This window comes from Eumetopias jubatus, unplaced genomic scaffold (genome assembly GCF_037043125.1).
Source record: "Eumetopias jubatus isolate StellerSeaLion01/CBP00866 unplaced genomic scaffold, mEumJub1_p1.0 scaffold_12, whole genome shotgun sequence".
NCBI classification, from domain to species: domain Eukaryota; kingdom Metazoa; phylum Chordata; class Mammalia; order Carnivora; family Otariidae; genus Eumetopias; species Eumetopias jubatus.
The window spans coordinates 56,843,241-56,867,180 of record NW_028274818.1 but is presented as its reverse complement, the minus strand read 5'-3'; the positions used below and the strand labels follow the sequence as shown (position 1 = coordinate 56,867,180).

Below are 23,940 nucleotides of genomic sequence, written 5' to 3'. Positions count from 1 at the left end.
GATTTCATACCCTGCAACTTACTGCATTCTTTTATTAGTTTTAATAGATTTTTGGTGGAGTGTTAAGGGTTTTCTATATGTAAAATCATATCATCTGCAAAAAGAGATAATTTTACATTTTCCTTACCAATTTGGATATCTTTTATTTCTTTTTCTTGCCCGATTTCTCTGGTTAGGATTTCTAGCACTATCTTGATTAAAAATGGTAGGCACTCTTGTCTTGTTCCTGATCTTAGAGAAACAGCTTTCATGAGTATGTGTTAGCTTTGGGTTTGTCATATATGGCTTTTATTATGTTGAGGTACATTTCTTCTATACCTAACTTGTTGAGAGTTTTTATCATGAAAAGATGTTGAATTTTGTCAATTGCTTCTTCTGCATCAAATGGGTTGTTATTATGACTTTTATCCTTCATTTTGTTGATGTGGTAGATCACACTTATTGATTTGTGCATGGTGAAAAATCCATGCATCCCAGGGATAATCTCACTTGATCCCCATGGTGTATGATCATTTTAATGTGCTGTGTATCTGGTTTGCTAATATTTTGGTGAGGCTTTTTGCATCTGTGTTCAACAAGGATATTGAGCCATCATTTTCTTTTCTTGTATTGTCCTTATCTGGCTTTGGCATGAGGATAATGCTGGCCTTGTAAAATAAGTTTGGAAGTGTTCTCGCCTCTTCAATATTTTGGAAGAATTTGAAGATTAGTGTTAGTTCTTCTTTAAATGTTTGGTATAATTCATCTGTGAAGCCATGTGATTTTGGGCTTTTCTTTGTTCAGAGATTTTTGATTACTGATTCAATCTTCTTACTTGTTACTAGTCTGTTCGGATGTTCTATTTCTTTATGATTCAGTCTTGGTAGGGTGTATATTTCTAGGAAATTGTCCATTTATTCTAGACTATACAATCTGTTGGCATATCATCATTTATAGTAGTCTCTCAGGATCCTTTGCACTTCTGTGGTATCAATTGTAGTGTCTCCTCTTTCAGTTACAATTTTAACTATTTGAGTCCTCTCTTCCCTTGGTTAGTTTAGCTAAAGGTTTGTCAGTTTGGTTTATCTTTTCAAAAAACCAGCTCTTGGTTATGTTGATCTTTTCTATTGTTTTTCCAATGTCTACCTCATTTATCTTTCCTCTAATCTTCATTTCATTCCTTCTGCTAACTTTGGGTTTAATTTGCTCATTCCCCGCCCCCCCAGCTCCCTGAGGTATAAAGTTAGGTTGTTTATTTTAGAACTTTCTTTGTTTTCTTTCTTTTTTTTTAAGATTTTATTTATTTATTTGAGAGAGAGAGAGAATGAGAGATAGAAAGCACGAGAGGGAAGAGGGTCAGAGGGAGAAGCAGACTCCCCGCTGAGCAGGAAGCCCGATGTGGGACTCGATCCTGGGACTCCAGGATCATGACCTGAGCCAAAGGTAGTCGCCTAACCAACTGAGCCACCCAGGCACCCAGAACTTTCTTTGTTTTCTAATGTATGCATTTACTTCTATAAACTTCTCTCATAACTGTTTTTGCTGTATTCCAAAGTTTTTGTATGTTGTGTTTCCATTTTCACTTGTCTCATGATATTTTTTTGATTTCCCATCAGATTTCTTTTTGACCATTCTAGAAAGTGTGTTTAATTTCCAAATATTTGTGAATTTTCCAATTTTTGTTCTGTTATGATTTTTAGTTTCATACCACTGTGGTCAGAAAAGACACTTGATATTATTTTGTTAAGACTTATTTTGTGGCCTAACATATGATGTATCTTAGAGAATATTTCATGTGCACTTGAGAAGAATATATATTCTGCTGCTGTTGGATGGATTGTTCTTTACATGTCTATTAGGTCCACTTGGTCTATAGTGTTATTCAATTTCAGTTTCCTTACGATTTTATGTCTGGATGATTTATCTATTGTTTAAAGTGAGGTATTTAAATCCCCCACTATTATTGTATTGTTGTCTATTTCTACACTCAGTTCTGTTAATATCTACTTCATATATTTAGGTGGTTCAATGTTAGGGGCATATATATTTATAATTGTTATAGCCTTTTGATAAATTAACCCCTTTATCATATAGTGACCTTGTCTCTTATGACAGTTTGACTTAAAGTCTATTTTGTCTTCTATAAGTATAGCCACTCCTGTTCTTTGGTTACCATTTGCATGGAAAATCTTTTAATCCCTTTACTTTTAACCAATGTGTGTCCTTAAAGCTAAAGTGAGTCTCTTGTAGACAGTACATTGTTAGATCTTAGTTTTTTATCCATCTGGCTACTCTGTTATCTTTTGATTGGAGAATTAATCCATTTACATTTAGAATAAGCATTGCTAGGTAAGGACTTACTATTGCTATTTTGTTGTTTTCTGACTTTTTTGTAGTTCTTTTGCTCCTTTCTTCCTCTGTTGCTATTTTCCTTCTGATTTGTTGATTTTTTGTATTTGCAGGTTTTAATTCCTTTATCTTTTGTGTATCTACTAGAGGTAGAAGTTTTTGCTTGTGGATACCATGGGGCTTACATAAAACATCTTATAGTTCTAACAGTTTATTTTAAGGTGATGACAGCTTAAATTCAATTGCATAAAAATTTCTACACTCTTACTACTCCCTCCCAATTTGTGCTGTTGATGTCACACTTTACACTTTACATCTTTTTATATTGTATATCCATTAACAAAGTATTTTAGCCTGGTGATTTTAATACTTTTGTCTTTAGACTTTTATTTTAAAGTTTTTTTTAAAATTTTAACTAGAGTTAAAAGTCATTATGTACCACCATTACAGTATTAAAATATTCTGAATTTGACTATATATTTACCTTTACCAGAAACTTTTATACTTTGTTTTCATGTTGTTACTTAGTGTCCTTTCATTTCAACTTGAAGAACTCTCTTTAGCATTTCTTATAAGGCATGCCTAGTGATGTTGAACTCCCTCAGCTTTTCTTTGTCTTGGAATGTCTCTTCACTTCTGAAGAAATCTCTTCACTTCTGAAGAAAAGCTTTGCTGAGTACAGTATACTATTCTTTGTTGGCAGAGGGTTTTTTTTTTCCTTGCAGCACCTTGAGTATATCATCCCACACTCTCCTAGCCTACAAGGTTTCTTCTAAGAAATTTGTGGATAGTCTTATGGGGGTCCCCTTTTATATGACAAGTTGCTTATCTCTTGCTACTTTCAGGATTCTCTCTTTGTCTTTGACTTTTGACAATTTGATTATCATGTATCTCAGGATAATCTTTGGGTAGATATTGCTTGGAGTCCTTTGAGCTTCATGAATCCGTATATCTATAACCCAAGATTCAGGAAGATTTTAGTCATTATCTTTATGTAAGCATTCTGCCCGTTCATTTCTTCTCCTTTTGGGACTCTCATAATGTATATATTAATCCTTTTGATGGTGAATATAGGTATTGTAAGCTTTCTTCACTCATTTCCATTCTTTTTTTTTCCTTTTTTGTCTCTGTAACTGAATAATTTCAAATTACTTATCTTTGAGTTTGTGGAATCTTTCTTCTGCATGATCAAGTCTGCTATTGAAGTTCTCTATTGAATTCTTTAGTTCTGTCATTATATCCTTCAGTTCCAGTTTCTCTGTTTGGTTATTTTTTGTGGTTTTTATTTATATCTTAACACTTATTTTATTCATGCATTGTTTTCCTGATTTCATTTCGTTGCCTATCTGTCCTTTTGCACCTCACTGAGCTTCCTTAAGATGATTATTTTGAATTTTTTGTCAGACAATTTGTAAATCGCTATTTCTTTCACATTGGTTACTTGAGCTTTATTAGTTTCCTTTGGTGGTGTCATATTTGCCTGATTTTTTGTGATTCATGTAGCCTTGTGTTCATGTACATTTGAAGAAGCAAACACCCTCTTCCAGTCTTTACTGAGTGATTTTGTCAGGTAAAGACCTTCTCCTGTCAAGTCTCTGGGCTGCTGGGATTGCCTCTGTGATGAGTGAAGTTGGAACAAGTTCATGTGGCTGCTTTTGAGCCTGTAGCAGTATCTGTGGTTGGTGGGCCTTTTGCCAGGGGCTCAGGTGGGCATGGATCCTGTCTGGTCTCTGGGAAGATGCGACTGCCTCTAGGACCTTGGTCAGTAGAGCTAATGCTGGGTTAGTGGCTTATTTCAAGATCTAAAGTTGAATCTGTAAATGGCAGGGCTGTTATTAGGTTTTTTGATGGGTATAGCTCCCATCTGGTCCTTGAGAAGGTTCCCACCAGGTCACTGGGTAGTCCCTGGGTGGGCAAGACTACAGTTGGGAGAGTTGGAGCTGGGTTACAATGATGCTTCAAGATCTTTGGAGGAACTGAGGTCTGCAGACCAGCCTCTGGGGCATGGATGGGCATGACTCCCTGAAAGTCCCTGAGTTGGCAGGACTATTCCAGGGCTGGAACTGGTTACAGGGCCACTTTAAGATCCATACTCAGGCCAGGGTCTGTAGGCCACCCTCCAGGGTCATGGACAGGTGTGACTTCTTCCAGGTCCTTTGGCAAATGATGCTGGTGTCAAGACCAAGGCCAAGTGGGACTGTAGCTGAGTCCATAATGGGACAAGGCTATAACTAAGTTTGTAGCTGGGAGCACTGTCAGTGAATCTATCACCTGAGCTTGATGTGCCGTCTCAAAATATCCCTCCTTGGTCTTGGTTTCCATTGGGAAGATCTTGGACTTTCTCAAATTCCTACCTGGATCCCAAAGCTCTCACAGAAGTACTTTTGTTTGTGGATAGCTGTCAAATTACTATTGCTGTGGAGGGATATGAGCAGGGGACCTCCTATTCTGCCATTTTTTCCTTCCTTGACTTCTCAATCTCACAACATATCTTGGAGAACTTTTTATACTAGTACATAGAGAGTGTTTACATCCTCTTTTGAAAACAGATGTATAGTATTCCATCACATGGATGTGCCATAATTTATTAAACTCATTTCCTATTGATGGACATTTTGTGTTGTTTCCAAATCTTTGCTACTACTCACAGTGCAGCAGTGGATATCCAGTACATAACATCATTTCATATGTGAACAGGTATATCTATATAGTAAATTACTGAAGTAAGATTGCTGGGTCAGAGGATATATGCATTTATAATTGTGATGCATATTGTCAAAGCATGCTCTTGAATGGCTGTATCAAATTACTCTTTCACCAATAATGTATGATAGTGCTTGTTTCCTACAGCCTTGCCAACAGATCATGTCATCTGGACTTGCGAGTCTGCGAGGTGGAAAATAATATCTCAGCGGAGTTTAATTTGCACTTCTCTTATTGTGAGTGAGCTTGAGTATTTTTCAAGTGTTAGGAGTTATTTGAATTTCCAAATTTCTTACTCTCTCTGACATCTTTTCTAGTCTACAAAATAAATAAAAGCTGTTTCTAATGTGGAGAGTTAAAGTAAAACTCATAGGAAATGTTTCACACAGTGCTTAGCAATAACAAGCATCCAACAAGTGGTAGCTGCTATTACTAGTAATATTATTGCTGCTGCTACTACTACTACTACTACTACTACTGCTACGACTACTATTACTACTACTACTACTACTACTACTGCTACGACTACTATTACTACTACTAATACTACTACTACTCCTCCTCTTATGCTGCTGAGTTCCCATGGTGAGTTTAGAGTAATTCCAGATTGATTTGGACAAGACCTGAACCCAATACATGTATACCCTTGAGAGCTGTCAACTGATGGCATTTCACCCCATGCATCTAAGACCCCTGAACCTTCACATAGTGGTAAGAACCCCAAAACTCACTTGTCCATATTTGCAGGTATTATTGGTGCATAGTCCCAAATGACTTCCTCTGCAGCAATGAAGTATTCCCACCTCTTCATGTGCCGCCTCTGATCACGAGTTAGTTTCTTAGGATTCCTGGTTTTCTTTGGACAGTTTTTAATGTCTATGTAAGCCTGCATCCCAGCTGAATTAGAATGCAAATGCAATGAAAGAATTTGAGAGAAGAAATTACAGCTGATCAAAATGCCTATCTTTTAAATAAATTTGTGGAAGGTTTAAATAATAACAGTAAACATACTGCTCAGGAAACTTCTGAACATTTTGGTCTGCAGCTCTTTTAGTGTCATAGAGAAAGGGTGAGAATTAAAAGCAAAGGAAAGAGAGGATGGGTTAGGGAAAAAACATGAAAAGATTTCCTTTGTTTCTTTCAGAGGGGAAAAAATGTAATTTCCAGATCCTTAAAATCTTATGACTTAAGTCTTGTTGATTTCTCATTTCTGCTGTTATCTGTCCCTTTACTTGTAAAATGGAGATAATAATAGTACATACTATATAAAATTGTTAAAAATTAAGTAAGTTAATATACATAGTACTTAATGTCAATGTTAGTTTTGTTGTTGTTTTATTATTACTGGGGACTCTATCTTCCAAGGGTATTGTGACAATTTCATGATTTCAAATATAATTTTGGTTGCTCAGTGTGAACAGGAAACAAAATGGTCTATTCAAGATGTCTCTTTCTTATGTGCCTGGCTTTTATATACATTGTTTTCTAAGAAAATAATTTCCTATAGTGATATCATTTACTTCCATTTTGGTCTCTATTTACACAGACGCTCTTTCCAACAGTTTTATTTTTATTTTTATTTATTTATTTATTTATTTATTTATTTATTTATTTATTAACATATAATGTATTATTTGTTTCAGGGGTATTCCCAACAATTTTACAGCAACAATGTATAATAGAACAATTAGTTATTTTGTTTATATGATACCACATAACAACCGGGGTTGACTTTTTTTTCCTACCAAAACTTATCGATATTCTTTAAAGTTCGGGTGCCTGGGTGGCTCAGATGGTTAAGCCTCTGCCTTCGGCTCAGGTCATGATCCCAGGGTCCTGGGATCAAGTCCCGCATCGGGCTCCTTGCTCAGCAAGGAGTCTGCTTCTCCCTCTCCCTCTGCCTCTCCCCCTGCTTGTTCTCTCTCTGTCTCTCTCGCAAATGAATAAATAAAATCTTAAAAAAAATAAAGTTCACTCCTTAGCTAGTTAAATACTATGCTTTTTCTATTCAGCTTCATTCACTGGGTTCCTCTTTGTGCCAGGCTTTGTGTTCATCTTGTTATAAAAGATAATCTTTTCATGTTAAATCTTTTGCGCTTTCTATAACTTAGTGCTTCCATAAATTTGCAGATGTTTAATTTGTTCTAGCACTTAGGTTTTTTTCTTTGGCTGAATACTAAGTAGCCCAAAGAAGAATATCTCTATATATGCATTTACTTCCTTCCTTATTTCTCCTTTTGAGGAAGTAGACCTTTTTCCAGCTTTTGCTTCATTTAAAAAAAAACAACTTTGTCAATTTCTCCACTTCCTCTATCCCAACTAATGTGTTATAAGTCTAAGGGCAGAAAAACGAAATTCTGTTCTCAGGACTAAGGCATGTATGTCTGGAGCATGTGTGGCTTGAAAGTGTAAAGGAGAATGAGGGAATTAGTGCTTGGGAAGAAAAGATCCTGTATTCATAAGCAAAACTATTGGAAGAATTTCTTACCTTGAAAATGTTTTGGGATGAGAGAAGATATGATCCACTTTCCCTGTGGGCTCATAGTCATGTTTGCAGTAGTGGATGTTGCACTGACAAGGGTGATAGCTGAGATCTTATGATGATTCTGCTCCAAGACCTGGCCATTGAAATGAATGGAGAACAATTCTGGCCCAGAGCTCATTCCGATCAGATGCCAGCTAATGTGGTCATGGGCACAAACTGTGATATCTGAGAGAGAGAGATAGGAAGTGAAACAGGCAGTCAGCACTCTGTAATAAAAAATTCACTCACCAGATATGTACTGAGCACCTGCTGTGCATCAAGCATTGTTTCTGGTGTAGAGACACCCCAACTGTGGTTCCTGCCCTAGCAAAGCAGATGTCTGAGTGATGGGCAAACAAGTAGTCACAACTCATTGCAATGAGTGGTGCTCTAGAGGTAAGAATAGAGCCCAAAGATGAGGAAAGTTAGTTCAGAAACACAAGGATTGCTAAGGGGTTAGGCCAAGGAGGGAACCAAGTAGGTCACCAACCATCCTGGTCTACCAGGGACTGAGGAGTTTCTCAGGAGGCAGGACTTTCAGTGTTAAAACTGGGAAAGCCATATGAAAGCCTGGGCAGTTGGTCACTCTGGAATCATTTTGGGCTCAGCTGGAAGGAGTCACCAGAGTCTCTAATAAGGCTGAATTCAGGGGTCTAATCCTCTCAGCTGGATAGATGTCAAAGCTCTGCCTAACGGAAAGATGTGAAGATGCTTTAAGAATTTTTTATTGCTTCTTTAACCCCTTGTTGATTGTTTAAATGATGAGGCAATGAATTACTCTGTGGGATATAGGCTCTCCTTAAATGCAACGGGCAAGTGTTCATTATGCTAGGCCACTAGGAGCCTTTCATGGATGAAGTAATGAAAACAGAATAAAAGCTGAGTTTTCCTCCTCTGTGCTCACAGTAACTGGGAAAATGCTAATTTGCCCTGCGGGAGATTCAAACCCTGGCTTCCATCCTTGGTTTGGGTTTTAAATTTCAGATCCATAATCACTAGATACTACAATTATGGGGCTGAGAACAAGTCCCTTACCCACAGAGAGGTTGAGAGGCTTGTATTTTTTAGGAGACCCTTGTAACCTGGCAGGGATTCCTAGATCATCGGTGAGAACAAGAAGCTAGAACCTGTGAACAAGAACCTAGAAGGTAGGAGGTTTTGATGAAAGTATTTACCCCGAAGAAATGCTTATGCTGAATTAAGCATTTAATATATCTGTATTAGCATTTATCATGTTTATTTAATTTACCCTGCTCCATAAGACAATTGTACAGCATTAACTTTTCTGTTTCTATTGATGACAGCCCCCTATCCTGCCTCTCTTAAGCCCCAGGTACTCTTTTTTGACTTTAAATTCATGGACTCTATGCACTGACCAAGTTATTAACGTTTTGCATATGAATTGCTTTTGTTTGCCTTCTATAAATTTACAGAAATGATTCACTTGCCAGAACACAGATACAATGTCTCTTTAACCGCTCCCTTTTAAGGATTATAGCAGTGGCAAGGCTATTTTATATGTAAAAAAATTCCTAAACACCCTCTGCACCAGGATAAATGGTTAATCCATTTTTGTAAATAGGCACATTGAGACAATAAACTTCCAAGGACCACACTAAGCTGGAGATATGAACAAGGCTTGAACTCAGATCTCCTAAGACAGAGGTCAATTGACTAAGTTTTGGAACTCTGAATCAAAACCAGAGTCATCCGAGTACATCTGTAATAACCCAGGTGGGAAGATAGAGCCAAATGAAATAGAATACAATTTAAAAATCATGTCCAGATCTCAACTTTTGACAAGTTTTGTTTTTAGTAAGTAAAGCCACTTGTGATTTTTAGATACAGAGAATGACCTCTGAGAAGCTTAGTGTTTTGATGTATGGAATTATTTAATAAAATAATGTTTTCATTTTTCCATTCTTTTTCCTCAGGATCTTTGGTTCTAAGTCATTTCTACCAGAGATGGAAGAAGTCTGGATGGGAGTCGGATTTATTGTTTTTTTTTTTCTCTTAATAGTTGCTATGATTTTGCTTTTCCACAATAGTCTCCATGCAAATGGAAAGAGAGAACATCCTACATGCCATTGGATATTATTAACCCATCACCTTTTGGAATGCTCATAGTGTTTTTGCATGTGGGGTATTTCTCCTAATCTATTCATCTTCACTGTAAGTGTCTTCCTTGAATTCTTTCTGTTGATCCTTCCTGCTAGGGATTGACCTTGAATTTGTATTTCGTAGGGCTTCCTCTGTGGAAGAAGGCATGGTCACCATGCAGCAGGGACCACAGAACCCACTGAAGGAAGTGAGCTAGTGTCTTGGAGATCTTCCTGGAGGCACAAGGGCAAGGTGAAACCTGCTTGGATCCCTACATCCAGTATATTAAGCTGCACATTCTTTCTCTATAGAAGACTGATGAATCACTGACCCCTACCTCTGAAATCAATAATACATTATATGTTAATTGAATTCAAATAAAAATTTAAAAAAAGAAAGAAAAAAATTCTCCATATATGCATCTTTTCTCAAAAAAATATTTTGACAAGTGAACAGCCACGAATTTGGCAAATGATAACATTACACTCTTCTGAAGAATGTTCTAGAAATGCTTTCTTGGATCTCTTCTCAAGGCTTCTCATGAATCAAGAGTCCAAGTATGGCAGCATTTGTGCACATGTACCATCTATGTATCTGACCCTTGAAATACCTAAGTCACCCCCCTGGGGGGCGGTTTTAACCCTTTATGACACCGTTAGTTCAAAGTCTAGAGCTGCACGTCCAAGATGGTTGTCACTTATTGAACATGGAATGAGGTGTGCTATCAGGGTAAAAGGTGTGCTGAATTTCAGAGATTTACTATAAAGAGAAAGAATGTAAACTATCTCACTAATAATTGTTTATATTGATCCCGTGTTAAAATGATAACATTTTGGATATATTGGGTTAAATAAAATAGTATTAATATAAAAAAAAACAACCAAAAAACAGATGATGGAATCTTGACAACCACTGAGGTGGATAACATTATCTTTTTGATTAGGAGTTGAAAAATAGCATGAGTTTGGTCAACTTCCATATGGCTTTGAGGAAAGGAATGGGACCAAAGGCACTGATGATTCTGCTGTGGTGGATAGCGTGCAGCCCATGAGTCACCTGGCATTGTCCCATTCACATAGCCATTGACTGTGTACATTAAAGATGATGACTGGCTCCCGCTCTTGCTTTCATCAAACACAGCAAACATCAGCACATGTTGTTTGTCAAACATCTTCTGAATCCCATCCTCAGTAAGAGTGCCTATGAAAGAAAAGACGTACTTTTTAATAGCATCCCAGACAGAAGATTCTCACTAGGTATTCCTAGATAGCAAAAAAAAAAAAAAAAAAATTAAGGCAAGCAGTCAATTATAATGATAACCTTAAGAAGTTCTTATTTTAAAAAATAGCATCTTGGGGTCCCTGGGTGACTCAGTCAGTTAAGCAGCTGACTCTTGACTTCAGCTCAGGTCGTGATCTCAGGGTCCTGCAATCGAGCCCCGCATCGGGCTCCACACTCAGCATGGAGTCTGCTTGAGATTCTCTCTCTCTCTCTGCCCCTCCCCCAACTTGCACACTCTCGCTCTCTGAAATAAATAAATAAATCTTTATTTATTTATTTATACATCTTTACTTATTTATTTTAAAGATTTTATTTATTTATTTGACAGACACAGAGAGAGAACACAGGCAGGGGGAGTGGGAGAGGGAGAAGCAGGCTCCCCGCTGAGCAGGGAGTCTGATGTGGGGCTCGATTCCAGGACCCTGGGATCACGCCCTGAGCCGGAGGCAGATGCTTAACTGACTGAGCCACCCAGGCGCCCCAATAAATAAATCTTTAAAAAGTAACATCTTTGGGGTGCCTGGGTGGCTCAGTCGTTAAGCGTCTGCCTTCGGCTCAGGGCATGATCCTAGGCTCCTGGGATCGAGCCCCCTGTCGGGCTCCCTGCTCCACAGGAAGCCTGCTTCTCCCTCTCCCACTCCCCCTGCTTGTGTTCCCTCTCTTGCTGTGTCTCTCTCTGTCAAATAAATAATTAAAATCTTAAAAAAAATAGCATCTTTATCCAGTAATAATGATCGGGGGCTTATTAAAATCCTGGTGCCACAGTAAGTATTTTCTCTGACACCTCATAGCCTAGAGGAATGAGGATTAAAGCTAAACTTGATCAGGCACAAAGAAAAAACATCTGGTGACTGTCAAGGCTTTAGTGAAAATACTCATTTCCTCTAGTGTCAACAGGCCAATAAAGAGGTACTTTAGCTCAGTTGACAAAGTACACTCCAAGTTTCTTAAAGCCATCTTGCTTGTACATGTAATGAGGCATTTGAGAATTTGTTGAGGTCAAGATTAATCCATTCTCACAGCTGAGAAAGGCAGCTGACAGTAAATCAAAGTAAAATGAAATAAGAGCTTTTTATAAATTTGAAAATTTTTCAGTGCCATCACAGTATCTTTTATACCAGGCAATGAAAATGTGTATTTGTGTACTGAATAAGTGAGTTATGACTGTATGTGTGTATGTATAGACAGAGGCTGAATCTATCATATTATTTCCCACAGTGTAGTTTATTGTGATTCTTTATTGTTTTAATGAAAGATGAGTTGAATTATTTGGGGGTAAAATGAAAATTCATGCTTGCTCCTAAGCCCAGCCAATGACTTTTTTTTATAAAATCAATTGAATGTTTAAAATCGGCCACCTAAAGCGTCCAGCTTGTTTATAAGAAAGAAAGCTGGAGTTTTGAATGTTTGTATACCATATTACCAACCTAAACCTCAATTATGTTAGTCAAAGTTCTTTCCAAGTACGCTCAGCAATGTATAGGCTGCTGTATACTTTCAAAAAGACTTGGCCTTGAGGTAAATGTTATAGATCATATGGGCCTGGTATCAGAACATACTCCCAGACAGGGATTTACTTGGGAGAGTCTCCCAGGACTGAGACAAAGGAAGGATTCAAAGAAACAGGAAGATTCTAACCCTCCAATACCAGTGTCAAGGAAGGATCTGGTTTCTGTGCTTCTCCCTTTGTTTGATTTACAAAAAGCTTCCAAGATTCTCCCAAGCCTCACTCCATTATAGTACATCTTACCATTTCAATCTTAGTTGTTGCTCTTTTTTTTTCTTTTTTTTTCTTACCTTTCTTACAAATAAGCAGAGGTCCAATTAGCCCAGAGTTGAAGTCCTGTATCAAATTTTCATAGGAGTAATAGATGTGTGTAAGGCATGGAGGGTCACTGTGTGTGGGCCCGCTGTCCTCACTGATCTTCCACTCATAGGTATATTCCTGGCCTGGAGCTACGGCATCATCCATCTTCTCTACAGGGAATGTATGGTCAGAGTAAGAAGCACCTGGAGAAGAAGAGTCATGAAAACATCTGGACAGTCACTGAGGACAACTTTTTCATCATCTTCAGATCTGGGGGAACACAAGATCTCTACAGAGCTGTATACGCCTTTCTAAGTGAACCTTCGTTATCTGGAAAGATTCCCATATACCCACTTCTGTGTCTATGCAATTGTAAGGGCTTTGTTCTATGGTGATCTGAAGTGAATAAGGGAGATACTAATATATTCATGAAGGTTTAGAAAGTTAATTTTCCAGGCTACCTAAAGGATTGTTATTTAAATATAATCAGAGAGCTGGATCACCTTTGATCAGTAAATCACCTCAGGATAAGAGAATGGGTTTTGTTTCTATTTTCTCTGTAGTGCTTGACAAGATATCGTCCATTTAACTGCCTGTTAGCATGGGATGTGGGTACACTGAGAGCTGTTTCTATGTTGTTTTGTTTTTCTTCTGTATTTCATATCTTCTTCCCCACCTCTGCCACTCTCAGCCCTATTTTATTGCTTTATCATACCTTCTCCTTCTGAACATCCCAATTGTCCCAAGAGCCTTGGGGTCCAGCTCCTCTACGCCGTCTGGTTGCTGTTGTGATTATGAAATGTGTCTACCATCTGAAGTTTAGATGTCTTACTCCTGCCCTTTGTGTATCCGAAGACCCACCATTAACCCCTCCATATGTACTCCGGGCCTGACTGGTGGGAGAGGAGGATGTACAAGTTGGTCTTTCTCATTGAAGAGAGGGAACTGAGATGCTGTTGATTAAAAGAAGTGCAGAGTCTTGGGTGGAATTTCAACAACAAAAAGAAGATGTGGTTAGAGATGGAGCAAGTGAGGTCAGGAAGGGGAGGTCCCTGTTATGGACAGCCAAATGTGTGAGCCATGCCTCATTTAATTAGGTGAGTTTCACTATCATCAGCTGGTGCAGGAATTTCTCTTGGGATACATTTACCTTTGTTTGGTACAACAGCTTGATAAACTTGACATCGAAGGGGAGACCATCAGAGTGGAGACACAGGCAGACAATCAGGATCAGAAAAAAGGGATCAAATGTTTTACACGATGGGGTGAAGGGTTCATACAAACAATTCTTACTGAAGTGATTGTGCTTTATGAAAACAAATGATTCATTTCTTTCCACCCATTCTCCTTTCCTGTTCCTTTTCTTCTCTTTCTTCCTCCCTTCCTTTTTTCCTTCCTCTCTCTTTTTCTGCTTCCCTCCCTCTCTTCCTTTCGTCATCTTTACTGAAATTGCATACAATAAAATCCACCAATTTTAAGTATAATGTTTGCTGAATTTTGACAGATGTGTACAGTTGTGTAGCTACAGAACAGTTTTATCACTCTGAGAAGTTGCCTTGTGCCATTTCCAGTCAGTACATTCCCCTACCTTCTTGGCCCAGCAGCTACTGACGTGCTTTCTGTCACTATATTCCTCTTGCCTCTAAGGTCATATAAGTGGAATAATACATTATATACCCTCTTGTGTTTGTTAGTGTTAGTTGGTATGGTATATCTTTTTCCATCTTTTACTTTTTCCTGTTTTTGTCTTTAAAGTGGATTTCTCAAATTCAGCATATAGTAAGGTATTTCTTTTTATCCAGTCTTAGAACCTGTCTCTCAGTTGTACTGTTCTTCCCATTTGCTTATAATATAATTATTGATATGGTTGAGTTTAAATCTACCATCTTGCTCTTATTTTCTGTTTATCCATCTGGTCTTTATTCCTTTTTCTTTTTCTTGCTTTCTTTTAGATTAATTGAATATTTCTTTTTATCTCCACTATTATTTTATTAACCTTGCTTTGTTTTATTAGTGGTGCCCTTCAGTTTACAAGATAGGACTTTAAGAGTCTACCTTCAAATAATATTATACCATTTTGCTTATAAGACACTTGCAATAGTATATTCCCATTTCCTCCCTCCTAGCCTTTGTGCTATTGTTTAGTATGCATACACTTTACTTCTGCATATATACTATACCCTGTAATAAATTGTATTTAATTGCATTAAATATTATTTATTTAAATTGAGATGATTATCTTTTCAACAGATTAAAAATGAGGACAAATTTTCTCTATATTACCCATTTCTGAAGCTTTTTATTCCTTGTGGATCCAAATATCCTTTTAATATCATTTTTTGAAAGATTTTATTTATTTATTTGAGCGAGAGATTGAGAGAGAGAGAGAGCCCATGAGAGGGGATAGGGTCAGAGGGAGAAGCAGACTCCCTGCCGAGCAGGGAGCCCAATGCGGGACTCGATCCTGGGACTCCAGGATCATGACCTGAGCCAAAGGCAGTCGCTTAACCAACTGAGCCACCCAGGCGCCCTTAATATCATTTTTTTTCTGACTAAAAGACTTCCTTTAACATGTTTTTCTGGCCTGCTAGTGAGAAATTATTTCTTATTTCTATGCTTAAGACAGTCTATTTTTTCTTCATTTTAAATAGATATTTTTGCTTGGCATAGAATACTAAGTGGACAAATTGCCCTCCCCCACTCCACACCAGTACTTTAAAGATATCCCTAACTGTCTTCTGGCTTGCATTGTTTCTACTGACGTCTGCTGTCATTCTTATTTTTGTTTCTGTGTCTTTTTGTTTTTGTTGTTCTGACCGCATTTTCTCTTTATCACAGGTCTTTAGTAACTGATTATTATGTGCCTTGGTATGGTTTTCTTCATTTTTCTTTTTGGTTTTGTCAAGCCTTTGTTGCTTTATGGCTGTCATCACATTTGGAAATTTTTCAGCCTCGATTTCTTCAAATATTTCTTCTGTTCCTCCCCATTCTAGGATTCTAATTACACATATGTGATATCACTTGATATTGTCCTATAGATTACTGAGGCTTTGTTAATTTTGTTCAGTCTTTTTTATCTTCGTGATTCATTTGGATAGTTTCTATTGCTATATATAATATTCTCTAATATTTTCTTCTACAAGGCTGTTAATCTCATCTGGTGGTGTACTTCCCACTGCAGCTATTATATTCAGCTATAGAGTTTCCATTTATGCATTTTTATGTCTTCTATCTCTCTCCTCATCATGCTCTGGAGCATATGGAGAATATTTATAACAGCCATCTTAATGTCTTTGCCTGCCAGTTCTATCATTTCTTTTATTTCTGGACCTGTTTCTATTGATTAAGTTTTTTCTTGGTTATGGGTAGTACTTCTCCTGCTTCTTTTAATGCTTATTGATTTTTATTAGCATTGTGAGTTTTACATGTTGCTTGCTGGATTTTGTTCCATTCTTGTAAATAGTATTTTATGTTGGCAAACAGTTAAGAGACATGGAATTGATTTGATACTTTCAAGGCTTGTTTTTAAGGCTTTGTCACCTTCTGAGTAGTCTGCAGTCTAGACTATTTTTATCCAACTCCTGTGCCTTCTGTTGATTCTATCTCTACTCAGTGCCCATTTGTTAGGAGGTCTTTCCATGTTTGATGATGGGAACATAAACTGTTTTTATGTGTGTGGTCCAGGGACTATTCTGCCTGTTACTTTCTGGTGGTATTTTCCTTACTTTTAATATTTTCCTCACATGCATGTACAGATCAGCACTTAGTTGAAGACTTGACAAGACTTCTGCGTAGATTCTCAAGAACTCATTCTCTGTGTCTGTATCATCCTCTTCAGGATTCTGTCCTGCAAATCCAGCCACTTTGGCCTACCAAAGGTCTAAACTCTGTTTTCGTAACTCAAAGGACTATTGAGCTCTGCTTGGGTTCGCCCTCATTATGCTATGCCCTTGAAACCCTCTCCATGCCGTGAGCTTGGGTACACATAGGACCCACCTCACTTGTTATTTTTCTCCCATGGAGAATTCTCTTGTATTGTCTGTTGTTCAGTATCTGAAAACTGCTGTTTCATATATTTTGTCTGTCTGTCTGTCTAGTTGTTAAGCAAAAGGGTAAATCTGATCCCTCATTTCCAGAAGTCAAAGTCTGAGATGCTAAATTTCTATGTAGAATATTTTATATTGCAACAGTGTTAGCTACTGTTGTCTAATTGCACATCATCGGGAAAATCAATTCCACTCACAGTCATGTGAGCTTGCACAGCATCAGCATATGTTTGGGCTCTCCAGATAAGAGTGTGAAATAAGACACATGCATCCATCATCAATGAGGCATTCAGGCACGGCAGCAACATGCATTACAATACCACATGAGGTTCTGAGCATGGATGCCATGAGATAGAAGAGTTGGTAGAGATATCTAGATTAACTGACATATCTCCATAGGACAGAGCATCATCTTTATATGTATGGGAAAGAATACAACCAAACTTGAAATAATATGATAGTCATGATATCAGCCTTACAGATAGGAAACAAAGATGGATTTTAATGCTCTAGGAAGCTGACAATTTATTGATGGTGATTACACTGATGGTATATGGAAAAGACTAGTTACAGTGGGACCATAAAGTCTTGACTGGAGAGTGAATCAGGTTACTATTTGCTCAACACACATCCAACAGGGTTAACTCATTCTGCAAAACTTTCAAGAGCATTGCCTTACCCATAGAATGAAGTCCAAGTTTGTTATTATGGCGGCTGAAGTCATTCATGAGTTTTTCCAGTCTACCTATCCAGTGTCATCTCCCTCCATACCTCTAAGCTGTGCATATTTTGTACTCCAACAGCGACCTACTACCCCCAAAAATATATATCCCAAGTTTGCACTCGTCTCTGTGTCTCTAATGCCATCACCCTAGGATAAAACTAGACTCCAGAATTAGCCTATTAACTGGTCACTGGGATTCTGGTACCAGAGTACCCTCCCAATCCATTTCCCAACTTGTATACAGAATAATCCCTTGAAACTCCAGGTCTTACTTTGCCATATTCCTGCTTAAAATCCTAACGATAGCTTCTTCTTTCACAAAATTCTTAATATGAACCACCCTACTTCTCCCTACACTCTCATTGTGTGTGACTTTTCCTCTTGTTTACTATATATCACTCTCTTGGGCCACCTTTTAGTTCCCCAACAAGCCAAATTCCATCTTACAGATACCACTTCCTCTGCTTAGAGTATTCTTCCTCTTTGTCTTCCTTTGGATAAATGTGTGCTCATCCTTTAGATGTCACCTTAAATGTAAGCTTACTCCTTTCCTGATCTCTAATTATGCTACGTATTTTTCTTTTACAGCACCCATCATAATTCATAATTAAATACATATGGCACTGTATGATTTATTTCATTTTCTCCAACTAGATAATAACTATTTGCATCACGCACATTACTGTCACCAGAATGTGAACAACTCAAAGGCAGGTGCTGGATTATATCTGCGTTAATATCTTTGGTACTTTGCACAGTGCCTAGCATGGAGAAGGTGCTCACTGAGAGTGTATTGAATTCCTAAGGTTTAAGACCCTGTGGGCTAAAATCAAGGTTATCAAGTCTTAGCTCCCAGGTGTTTAAGATTGCATGGTATTACAACAAATTAAATGCCAACATTAACATTATGGAGATACTATCTAAGAATCTGAGTTGCTGTCTTCAACAATAACAACAACAACAACAACAACAACAATAACAACTAAAATGTTGTTCTTGTGACACTGGATAAAATTCCTGCATAGAATATGCCTGTCATGAATCCTGGCTACCTCCTTTAGATAGGACAGTGACTCTGTGGTCCCCAGTCCCTAAAAGACATATTTTTTCATTGAATTAGCCTCCTGACTGCTATAGGCATCTGAGTTGTGACTGTTGTGCTAGTGAAAATCTTAACATGGGATTCCATTGTATCTTTTTTTCCCCTCAAAGATAGTTTGACACTGATAATCAATATTGGCCATAGGCTGAACTTTCACTCTGATGATGAAAAGGATCTGAATATTAGAATCTGAATAATAAGGAGTTGAGAAATGTTAAAGGCTTGAACAATTTCCTGATAGTAATAATATTATTTCAGTCTAAATCAAAAAGAAAGAAAGAGTTTATAAGGAAGAGTCTCTGCTAATAAACAGGAAGAATTGTCTCTGGAAAGTTACTAAATAGATTTGGAAGCAAAGAACAAACAGGTGTGATAAGGAGAGTTGCCCTCTCAGGTCAAACCTTGTCTATTGACTGGACCTGGCATAGTAAGTTTTTGACTCGAGCTATCTTGAATCAAGCATGATGGCCCTTATTCAATGCTTCCTGATTCTTGGCCTCATGAAGTTAAAAAATGATGTTCCTGGACATGATGCTTCCATTGTTCCAGCTGTCAAAACATCATAGGAAATTCCTATAGTGGAAAGTGGCATTCTTTCCATTGCCTTTAGAAGTTCTCAAAAGGACAAAATGTGGTATTCTTTGTAGGGTGAGAGATAACTTTTGAAGTTCTTCCTCTCTTTCTCTGGAGAAATGCATGCTCATCCTTCAGACATCAGCCTAAGTGCCAGGTTACCCATTCCCTGATATATTTTGTCTGTATGATATTTATATATCTCTAATAGTATTCATAAATACATATAATATTCATCATAATTTTTAATTAAATATTTGTGAGAATATATAATTAATGATAATTTTTCTCACTAGATTGTGGGAGAGTCCAAAATTGAAATTTCTTGGTTGTATCACTTGCTGACTGTGTGAATTTGGCAGTTTCTTTAGCCTCCCTTTTAGCCTCACCTGTCTCATTTGTAACAATATAATCTTTTCTCTAGAAATAATATTATCCTTTTTGATGGGTAATGAGGACTAAAAACATATGTTAAAATGTCTGGCTCCTAACCAATGCTATGGCAGCCTGTCGCAATACATTTTAGTATATTGACTATTTTCTTTCTCAGCCACTTTGCAATTGATACAGCCTCTTTCCTTTGTGTTTTACCGCTGATAAGATGTATGTAAGTGTTCTTGCGTTCTCCTAACACATGTGAGAAAGATTAGAGGTGGTGACGTATCTACTCTGAAAGTGGTAAAAACTGGTAATAAGATTAGATAGTTGTTCACAATCACCAGCAAAATTTCAGAGAAAGGGGAAAATAACGTGTAGGCTCTACTTTCTAATGCACTCCTCAGTCCCTCAGTTCAGAAACCATCATCATCATCATCATGACCATGTTTCGAGGCTCTGTGGGAGTTTCCTGGACACAAATATAAGAAGTCGGTAAGACCCTGAGGGGCTCACAGCTCAGTTAACAGTAGGGTACATGCTGGTACCTTGGCTGTGATGGGCTTCACCTCTAGATTTCTTTTAGGGCCACTTCAGTGGAGAAGCCACAGTTAGAACACATTGTGCATCATAATAAGAACCAAACAATATAAATATCTAAGAATCACCTAAAAGACTTCAATTTAACACATACCAAATATAGCAGTGTGACTGATTTTTGAACAATATCAAATTTATTTTTAAATGATCAGGGCTTCATATCCAGTTTTATTTGAACAAACAATAGTTTTTAAATGTCTGTATAGCTGACCAAAGTAAATTATTGAGAATTCCATATTCATGAATACGAATATGAAGTTACATACAAGATAAATTTAAAATAATTGAATGAATGGTTTTAATTAAGTTTGCTATACTACTTAAAAGGTGAATTATGAGCTTCTTGAAACAAATAGTGAATAAATTTGTACATGGGGAAAGATTCTCTAATTATACTGAGCGAGGATTACTAATGAGATAATTTTGGGATAATTTAATCAATGTTTTTATTTTAATTTCAAAGTATTTTATCTTACGTTTAGTCTAGAATAAAACAGGCATGTTGTAGCTTTGATTTCACAACCTACATAATATGAGGCATGAAATATAAACAGCTACTTAAAGGAAGCATTTATGAAATGCATTTTTGGTGAATCTGATTTTGACGTTGTAATCAAAATAAAAGTTTAAGCTCTTAACTGAAGAGGGGAGAAATGGACAGGAAAGACTATTGTGCTAGAGCACAAGAAATCCTTGTTCAGCTTCTTGCGAGGATAGATTCTTCACACAAGGGTAACCCTTTATTTTATATTTACTCAAGTCTGTTCACTTCCTTCTCAGTCCATAATCAGCATTGCAATTTGTTTACTTACCACCATGAACCAATTATTTGCCAAAAGGCTCTCAGTATTTTTTTTCAAATGTAAAATGCTGCATACAAGGTTTGGGAAAGTGAAGTTACATAAAGATCCATTTTGGTCACCCATTAGGGTGTTCCTTCTTGAGATCCTCCCTTGTTGCTCATTTTTTTCTGAATGGCCCTTTTCCTCTCCATTTAATTATCTTAGTGAGTGCTTCAGTATGCATTCAAAGACTAGGAGCCTTCTTCTAGAAGCTGTAATTTAGTTAATGGGCAAAGTAGAATGCCGATATTTTCTAAGGAAACTGATTCCACTGCATGGGGATTGCAAGTCTCTTTTGAAGGGGAATTCACATTGTTGAGATTTATGAGAATTATTATATCAGCCACTACAATTTGTTTTGGGTATTTATCATATACTCAAGGAAGTGACAAAATATTCAGACGAAAAGTGAAACATATCATTGTCCACATTATGTCAAGCATTGGAATGCTTTGGAAAAACCCAAAAGACTAAGTTTTCATATGGAGAATTTGGCAACACCAGATGCAAAAAACAATCTTTGATGGAAAATGCATTTTATCTATCATCTATCTATCTATCCATCATTTCTATTCAGAGTTGGCATACTAGCAGGCAGCTGAATATTATAAAACTAATTTTGTGATAAAACATTCATAATGCAACTCACACATTTAAGTGACGATATAAAGCAAATAAATGAATAATATTAAGACTCACTCTGAAACAAACTTTTAAAGTTAATTGACCAAAACAGCTACAGAAAACTTACTGAAGAACAAAATTTGCTCAAAGGTGCATCATTACAAACAGTTCAGTGCATGCAAGCTATACTTTCTGAAATTTTAGCCTCAAATTGAAACATTTAGTGATAGAAAGTGTTTAAGTGATTAGGTATAGCTGCAGATATTTTATTTCCTGGTTTAAAAATGTATTCCTACCAAATACATGCCTAAAGGAAATGTTCTTGTATTTTTACAAATTGTGATTTGTCCAACCTGTCAAATGGGTTACTCATTCTCACCCTGTGTACTAGTGTGGTTTCTCCCAGGCATGCCTGGAGAGAGGGGAGCAGGCAGGAGTGGTTTGGCAACACCAAGCTACAACCTGGCATTTATGTCAGGTGCTGCCAATTTATGGATGAAAGGCCAGCATGAGACTTCTACACTGAAATAGCATCTTTCCTGGCCAGAACTCAGATTTCCAACCATCAACTAACTAAAGCATAGTCAAGAATTTAAAAAAGCAACAAGACTTCCGGGCAACCAAAATAGATATTAAAAAAAAAATGAATGAAAGCTCAGGGCTTCACCCATAGACAATACCATAGACAATAATGTAGACCTTCGTTTCAAGTCATTTACTTAGACTGCATATAATTCTAACATTTGTACAATCTCATGGATTAGAAGTAATGGCTTAGGAAGAGATTAGAGTTTTACTTCTCATCCCCCGTTTTAAAGAGTCTGGGGAAATATAACATATATCTGAGGTGATTAAAAAATATCTCAGACACTTAAAGAAGTAAACCCCAAACTATCTGGAAAATGTAATGATTCAAAATGACTCATTCCTCTGTGCTCTGGATAACTGAGGTTTTCTGTGCAATTTTATTTCATTTCGACATCTAAATTCTATGAGAGAGTTTTATTTCATTCAAGTACAAATAAAATGATGAGCACTATCAAGGCCAAGGACTTCCTTCAATCTAAGCTACTGAAAACAAAATTTAACACCTGCACCATGAAGAACCATGAAATAACCACACCAACAGCAACTAACATTGTTGTGTACCAACTATGTGCCAAGAACTTTACATATATTATGACTTATCCCTGTAATAGCCTTCGATGGGAGGAATTGCTATGCCCATATCACAGATGTAAAACTAAAGGTTAGTGGTAAAGAAAATTGCCCCAAATTGCCCAAACTTAAAGCCAGGTCATTCCGGCTCTAAAGCCGGCATTCTTTCCATGGCTATCTTTTCCTTCTAGCTGATGAGAGTAGGTCTCCAAATCCTTGGTGGGGCTCAAGGATTAATTCCCAGAGAAGTAGGATTGCTGTCAAGGTTGGATCATCGACTGGTTAGATCAAGCAGCCATAGGGGCAAGGACTGAGTCCTGCCTTAGGCCTAGTATATTGTCTCAATCTCCCACCATCCATCTCTCAAATACCTACCTCTGCAAAAAAGGAATCTGGATTCTCATGTAGCTGGCTCAGTATGTGGTTAATTGATTTCCACACTGCCCCAAATAGTTCAAACCATAGAGGACGGCTGTGGGCCAGGGTGAGTGTCAGGCAAGAAGAAGACGCCTTATTTTAACACAGAGGACACACTAAAATGAACAGAAGACTTGTCTTTTACCATAGGGCACTCTATCTTAAATAGATAGGGTTTGCATCTCATTTCCAAAATAAAATTTCACTTCCCACCAATCTGGATTTACCGTTTTCAGATTTAGGTGACTAGTGGAAGTGGTGGGAGCATCTTAAACAGTTTCTCATAGATGATTGGCTGTGGGGGAGTGCAGGAACAAATAAAGAGTAAAGGAAGGGGGGTAATGTTGCAAGGTTCATTCCCCGTGCAAACAGGCCCAGCTGGAATACAAAGTCCACGAACCTTACCTCCTCCCACATTTGAAATGGAACCTGGATGTGACATTTTGGGGTTTCTTCCCTCTGGCATTACATTGCTGAATTCTTGATGTAGTTGCCCGGAAGCCTCATAAGTAGGTTAAATGGTTGTTTGCTATGCCACTGTATGATTTTAGGGACGTAGGAGAGACGCCTACACATGCTACCTCACTCAGAGTCTTGCCAAATTGGCCCTTTAAGGTGCCTGAAATTTCAGTTAATGCTTCATTGTTTTTCCTCAAGCCAAAGATTAAGTGCTAATGCAAATACTCCTGGAAAGGGTAGTTCATTAACTATTATCAGTCATATATACCTTAGTTGG

General features: G+C 37.5%; 1 protein-coding gene across 4 annotated transcripts in view; it reads right to left on the bottom strand.

Annotated features, from left to right (window-relative positions):
- The window catches only part of F5 (coagulation factor V), a 77,959-nt gene that overhangs the window by 42,458 nt on the left and 11,561 nt on the right, over positions 1–23,940 (bottom strand). For all 4 annotated transcript variants that reach the window (XR_003612282.2, XR_015766502.1, XM_028122996.2 and 1 more), the window contains exons 4-7: positions 12,734–12,946; positions 10,712–10,855; positions 7,520–7,741; positions 5,763–5,928 (exon numbers count right to left, since the gene is read on the bottom strand). Coding sequence is in view for 2 of the 4 variants with exons in the window: in XM_028122996.2 (XP_027978797.2) it covers positions 5,763–5,928; positions 7,520–7,741; positions 10,712–10,855; positions 12,734–12,946 (745 nt within the window). In the remaining 2 variants the exon portion in view is untranslated. The remainder of the gene's footprint in view (positions 1–5,762; positions 5,929–7,519; positions 7,742–10,711; positions 10,856–12,733; positions 12,947–23,940) is intronic.